This window comes from Eptatretus burgeri, chromosome 14, assembly GCF_056783735.1.
Source record: "Eptatretus burgeri isolate ZD-2024b chromosome 14, Ebu_testis_v1, whole genome shotgun sequence".
Classification (NCBI taxonomy): domain Eukaryota; kingdom Metazoa; phylum Chordata; class Myxini; order Myxiniformes; family Myxinidae; genus Eptatretus; species Eptatretus burgeri.
This window is the reverse complement of record NC_140974.1, coordinates 20,364,958-20,372,063: the sequence shown is the minus strand read 5'-3', so window position 1 is coordinate 20,372,063 and position 7,106 is coordinate 20,364,958. Positions and strand designations below refer to the sequence as shown.

Sequence of the window (7,106 nt, the reverse complement as noted above, 5' to 3'; positions counted from 1 at the left end):
TCGCTGGAGCTATCTTTTTTTTGTATATGGATATATATATGTATATGGATATATATGTATATGGTTATTTATATTTATATATATACATATATATACATATATATACATATATATTGGAGGAAAACACGATATCCCTGTGTCGTAAGAGGCGACCAGGGTTGCGTCAGGAAGGGCATCCGGCATAAAACATGTGCCAAATCACTATGCGGATCATACGGATGATCCGCTGTGGCGACCCCGAACGGGAGCACCCGAAAGAAGAAGAAGAAGAAAAAGAAGATTGGAGGAAAACACGAAACTGCCATGTTTCAATGAATTTTCCTACTCTTGTTAATTTATTTTTCTTCTCCCTCTCATAGTAATCAGCAAATAAACTTTCTATCCTCAATCTAGGGGTGGTCATCGATATGAGAGGGAAGCAGGCAGCTTTCAGAAACGCAAATAGGGTTTTAGGGTGTATTCAGAGGGGGATCAATTATATATCAAACGAGGTGGTGTTAACATTGTACAGCAATTTAGTGAGGGCCACATCTAGAATATTGTGTGTAGTTTTGGTCACCACAGTTCCTGAAGGATATAGATGCCAGAGAGGTTCAGCGTAGGGCTACAAGATTAATTCCGGACCTAGCTCGACTCAGCTATGAGGAGCGGCTGAAGGAGACAAGGCTTTATAGTTTATTCATGAGAAAGGAGGTGGTTACGAGGAGATATGATAGAGATGTTTAAGATAATGAAAGGTATAGATAAAATAAGTGAAGATGAATTATTCAACAGAGTAGACAGTGACAGAACCAGGGACCATAGCCTGAGAGTAAAGAAGAGGAGAGTTAAGATGGTAGTAAGACAGGGGTCATTCTCTCACAGATTAGTTAATGCATGGAATGGTCTCCCTGGAAAGGTTGTGGCAGCAGAAAAAGTAGATAAGTTTAAATCAGAATTAGATAGGTACCTGGAAGTAATGGAGATAGAGGGGTGTGGGGATGTTGATGAGACTTTTCGGTAGTTTGAGTATCGATGGGTGATTGTGTACGGAGTGCTGTTGGTGGGGTCTTGTCTCATTAAGGGGGGTTGTGTGGTTGATGTGTGTTTTAACCAAGCCCATGCCCCCTCTCCGAGGGGAAGAAAAGAAAAAAAAACATAAAAAATAAAAATACAAAAAAAAAAATACAAAAGCTTTTTCTTTCATTAATTTAAAACTTTTTTTTTTGTATCTTCTTTCTTGTATCTTGGGTTGGTGTGGTGTTCACGCAGGCATGATGGGCTGAATGAACTCCACCGTTTTGGATTTTCTTCCTTATTGTGTATCCTCCAGTTGACCACATCATTTTTCCATGAGTTTTAGGATGTTATCGAAAAGGCTCCAATTAATTAATTATTAATGCATTCCTGCTATTGCAGACGTCGCTGTGCGATGACGTCATGTGTAGGAATATCTTTTTTATACTTCACAAGGAAGTAAACACAGGATATTTTTGCTTGTAACAGTCATTGTAAACTCTGGTAAACAAACAATGAGTTATATGTGACACATTCACTGTCTCACAGACAGAAAGTAACTGTGTTTGATGTCCCACAGTTTTTAATAAAAAAATGAAATATCACTATTTTCTTTCCTCTATAATATAATAATTAACATACCTTCATTGGGCGGTGTATATTCGACAGCTGCCGCGATCGCTGCAGACAAAACATGCAAAACATTACCTCATTTGAGTTATAATCAAAATGTTACTTTCTTCTCAACTTGAAGATACTCAAAACGTTATCTTAATTTAATGACAGAAGATGCGATGTTCAGTCTTCAAATGTACATGAGGCCTTAAAAACAATCTGAGCTACGTGGAGAGAAAAAGATGGTGATGATTTCTGGACGGTTGGAGGGCATGGCCTATGGAATGGGCAGTGCTTATGACCCCCAAACAGACAGACAGACGCACAGACACACACACACACACACACACACACACACACACACACACACACACACACACACACACACACACACACACACACACACACACACACACACACACACACTGCTGGAATTATCGATAGATATTAGATACAGGGACAGGAAAATAAGGCTGGTGTTAGTTTAATGGTTAAGATAGCTGGCTTAAGATCTTAGGGTCTTGAGTTTGAACCCCTGTTCAGCTGTTAAACAACACCAAGTGGGTTGACTTAGCCGGTCATCTTTCTGAGGTTAGCAAAATGAGTACCAACTTTTTGGAAATGGGGCACTGTATCAGCAGCACAGCTGTGCTCCTATCCTTTATGTAACCAGCAGCCACAGGCTGCAAATGAAATAATAATAATGCTTAATTTTATGTTCTTAATAAATATTTTATTCATAACAGCACAAAACAATGCACAAACATGTTTATTAAGGGTACAGTGGACAATTTTTAAAGTTGAAGTCCTTAACTCTATTTTCTCCATTATCCCCAAATTTTGTGGATTTGCTGTTCATGGGGATTTTAAAGAACATAACACCCACAAATGGCAAGGCCCTCCTATATATATATATATATATATATATATATATATATATATATATATATATATATATATATATATATATATATATATATATATATATATATATATATATATATATATATATATATATATATATATATATATATATACCTGAACACTGTGTGAGGTATCATGTTTTATGAACTCTTCAGTTATAAGTTTTTGAAGATTCTGATCAATGTGAATTAAAGATTACTAAATGACAAACTTGGTTTCTTCTCACCCGAACGAAGCGGTATCAATAACAAAGTTGTTATGATGGTAGAAAACACTAGTGGATGGTTTGAGTAAATTATTGATGCTCATAACATCCATACATTGTATTGTAACGTGTGTGTGCGTGCGTGCGTGTACGTGTGCGCGTGTGTGTGTGTGCGTGTGCGTGTGCGTGTGTGCGTGCGTGTGTGTGCGTGTGCGTGTGCGTGTGTGTATGTGTGTGTGCGTGTGCGTGTGCGCGTGCGCGTGCGCGTGCGCGTGCGTGCGTGCGTGTGCGTGCGTGTGCGTGTGTGTGTGCGTGTGTGTGTATTGTGGCGGGGGTGGCTGGCCCAAGTTAATCCCCCGACACAATTTGTGGTGACGGGCGGTTAACACCGCCAACCTCTCCGGACGGCCGAGTGATTCCTTATTATGACGAGGTGCGTTGACTCGTTGATCGACGGATATTTTAACCCATGCTCGAAGGGCATGGCGGATGGGTGGAGGAGTATGGCACAGGAGCACTGCACTTGGACAGCACAAGGGGGTTTATCCGCAAACCCACAACAAATGGACGAATACAATTTCGTCAAAATAAACACATTTAATGAACATACACAAATATTTACAAAGACAATAATAATTCAACAGGTAATAATAATAATAATAATAATGAGTGAAATCCTTCAATACAGCGCGTGTGGTGAATCAAATGAGTACACTAATGTTAAAATACGCAATTTATGCTTTTTCAGTTGAAAAACAATTAAAAAGCGTACTTAATATTTGAAATGTAAAAATCTTGTTATTATTGTGATAAGCACCTTTATATATAACAGAAGGAATGGAATCGTTCGATACAGAGTGGCAGGAGGCTGCAAAAGAATGTAAGTTAATTTCAACGACTAATGCATGACGAAACACTTGTTTATGGCTAATGTTAAAGAGAATGATGGCAGAAGAAGAACATAGCCTGGAATCGTCGTGCATGACACCGCCCACACAACACACGTGGTGTCCCTTGACCAATCAGGAGCAGTGCAGTTACAGTATCGTTTCCTTCAGCTCGATTGGTCTTGTCCTGCACGTGATGTTTTCAGGGTTTTTTTCGTTCTTGTTGAATCTGAGGAGATTATTTTTTCGTTCTTGTTGTAAGTAAATTTCAACTACTAATGCATGACGAAACACTTGTTTATGGCAATTATTAAAGAGAATGATGGCATAAGAAGAACTTAGCTTTCTGCGTTCAGCGCGAAATGCCATGGTGGACGGCAATGACGTCTTTCGTTCGTTCGTTCGTACATGAGGGAGTGTTTCTTCGTTTTTTTACCGTCAAGCAATAAATTAAATGGTTTTCACATATATAACACATTAGTTTCACAAATTTCCATTGAAATACTCGGGTATTTCCGTCAATTGTCGCCATTTCCGTCGAGGTTACGCACTCCATCTACCGGACGGCCGTCATTGGCTGTCTTGAGGCACGTGGGGGGGGGAGGGGATGGGGGGACACCGGACCCACCGGAGACGTGGTAGACGATGCTGGGGACATTTCAAACTCGGTGCAATTGTATACAGCGCATGCGCTGTAATGTAAATCATACAGTCGAGGCCTTGCACACAGACGAAAATATAGACCAAGGGTCACACAAAATGAAAAGAAAACCTCCCCTTTTTAAGTATACTGGTACTCAGCATGGCCCAGAGCTGGTCCTTGTTAAACTCGGAATGGGGAGCACTTCCACCAGCAGGTGCACACGTGCGCAAATGGTGCCGTCACTTCTCTCATGGCAGGGCAGACATACGCCAGGCAATCCGCAAGCAGCTTTCCACACGAAGGCTCAAAATGTGCCATCCTTCCTCTTTCCAAAGGTACCACCTGCCTCGTGCGTTCCTCACACAGACCTCATGTGTGTGCTCTGCCGATCTCCCGTTCTATCCAGACAGAAGCCTTCCACAATGCACATGTGCGCAAGCCTGCCTGCCCTCGACCTCGATCACACCGATATCCCGTCCTATGCAGTACGAACCTCCTACACCCTCTTCCCTGTGCGCTCTATCTCCTTTGCCTCCGGGGCGTGACCTGCTTTCCCCCAAACCTGGGAAGGAGGGGCTTTCTGCCCGTTTGTTGTGGTTTTCGGGACAATATTTTCCACCTTTATTGCCGATCTTGAAATATAAAACCATTGGGAAAATTACAGAGGTCAATAACATATTGGGGAACGTATTCTTCCTCCCTAAGGTAATTAACACTGCACAACTCCTCGTGTGGAGACATGTAACACTTAAGCTCAAAGATTCCCTAACTTAATTACAACGAGTTGCTTTCTACTCGTCCACGGACCCAGCAACTCCACACAATTCTAAATTCCCCATTAAATTATTTCACCTACCCCCACAACAGTAACAATATATATCATAAATTGAAAACATTAATCGGTAAGGGTACAAATTCAGTGATGACAGTTCAATTACAAAAATACACATTTAAAGTGAAGAAAAAATAGATCTTTACCTTTACTTAAGTGTGAAACGACACTGCATACTGCGCACCAGTACTGCGTAATCTGGTGTGTATCCTTAAAGGGCAAATGTGATGGGGTCCTTCAAACGCTCATCTGTCAGACAGGTTCCAAATTTAGATTTGATGCAGTTCATGTCAGAAAAGGCAGTTCCACAAAGATAAACCAAGCCAAATAGGTGGGCCGCTTTCATTGATACTTTGCAAATCCATCCATCCATTGGGACCATACTCTGTGCAGAGCGTTGGTGCTGCCTAAGTAGTCTCCTTGGGTATTTGGACACAATCCTGGACAGGTCACCACTCTGACACAGTATACCAGCAAGCTGGCACTCATTTTGCCGACCGCGGAAGGATGACAGGCAGTCAACCCCACCTGGTATTAATTCAACAGCCAAGGGGGATTTGAACTCAGGATCCTGGAATCCCAAGCCCACCACCCTATCCATTTAGTCAACACCAGGCTTACTTTGTGAATGTTACTGTACTTTTCAGTGTCCATGAGACTCCAGAAATTTGTGGCAGATTGCCCTGATTTCAACTGAATGTCATTTTGAAGGCTGATAATCTCCATTTCCAAACGGACACAATCAAAGTCAAACAGCATACTAATTTGGTGAGAAATGCCACTAACATGAGCTTCCATGAAGGGGTTTGAAGTGAACATCACACAGGGCTCCATCTCCTCAAAATCATTAAATCTGTTGTTGAACTCTTGGCCAAGCCTGGTCAGGAAATCACTGAACCTGTCAATGTCCACAATTCCGACAGAAACCTCACTTTCTGCCTGTGTTAGGAGTACAGAAGAGAAATGTTGTATTTTCCTTTTCTGGACTTGTTGTATCAGAAGGTTAAGTTTCGACTTGAAACCTTTCACTGCGCTAATCGTGTCGGCAATTGTCTTCTGTTTCCCCTGCAATCCACAGTTCAGGGCGTTCAATGTTTCTGGCATATCTGTTAGATATGCCAAATCAAGCAGCCACACATCGTTTGATAATTGGGTGGTGGCATCTTCGTTTCTTGGGTACCTTCGGTGCTGCTTAGTCCTTGCATGAGTCGCATTAATGTATGTATAATTCCAGCAATCTGTGTGTGTGCTTGTGCGTGTGTGTCTGTGACCGCTGTTTCTCGACAACCACTGATCCGATCTAATTGAAACTTGCCAGGTATATTGCTGGGGACCTGAGGATGTGCCTTTTCAAGGTTTGATATTAATCGGACAAGTGTTTTCCAAGTTATGGCCATTTATTTACCAAACCAATGACAAGACACGTTGCTGCGTCTGCCGGTGCGCGGCCGGCCGACGATGACGTCACGGGCCGTGCCGGTTACGATGGGGATCGGTGCCTTAGTTCCCGTGGCGTAAGAGTGGCAGTGGTCAATGGCAGCAAATGTCATGGCAAGCAAAGACAGGGAGGTAAACTTGATTTTAATTAACTCTGTGTGTGTAAGTATCACAGCAGTTGTTACTTCAATACAAGTGATAATTCGTGGAATGCATGTGAACATTCCGTACGGGCACGCACCACTTCCGGATAGTGATGACTTCCTGTATTCTAATAATTTCTCGATTTCTTATTTGCATTTATAGATAAACACAATGCCCCAATCCAGTCGTCGTTTACGAGAGCTAAGGAACGGCCTGTGTGGTTGTTGTTTCTGGCTCGCAGTTTGAAAGTTTTTTTGATTTTTTTGCACGTACGGCCACGCACGTATGGGCACGTAATAGTCTATCTATATTTCCAGCAATCTCTGTGTGTCTGTCTGTCTGTGACCGCTGTTTCTTGACAACCACTGGTCTGATGTAATTGAAACTTGCCAGGTATATTGCTGGGGCCCTGTGGTTGTGCCT

At 42.0% G+C, this 7,106-nt stretch overlaps 1 protein-coding gene across 1 annotated transcript in view; it reads right to left on the bottom strand.

Annotated features, from left to right (window-relative positions):
* Positions 1-1,659, bottom strand: part of LOC147012751 (centrosome-associated protein 350-like) — a 130,648-nt gene extending 128,989 nt beyond the window's left edge. Inside the window, exon 1 of the mRNA XM_085853901.1 lies at positions 1,639-1,659. Within this exon, the coding sequence (XP_085710027.1) occupies positions 1,639-1,644 (6 nt within the window). The 5' untranslated portion in view covers positions 1,645-1,659. The remainder of the gene's footprint in view (positions 1-1,638) is intronic.
* Between the last annotated feature and the right edge of the window lie 5,447 nt (positions 1,660-7,106).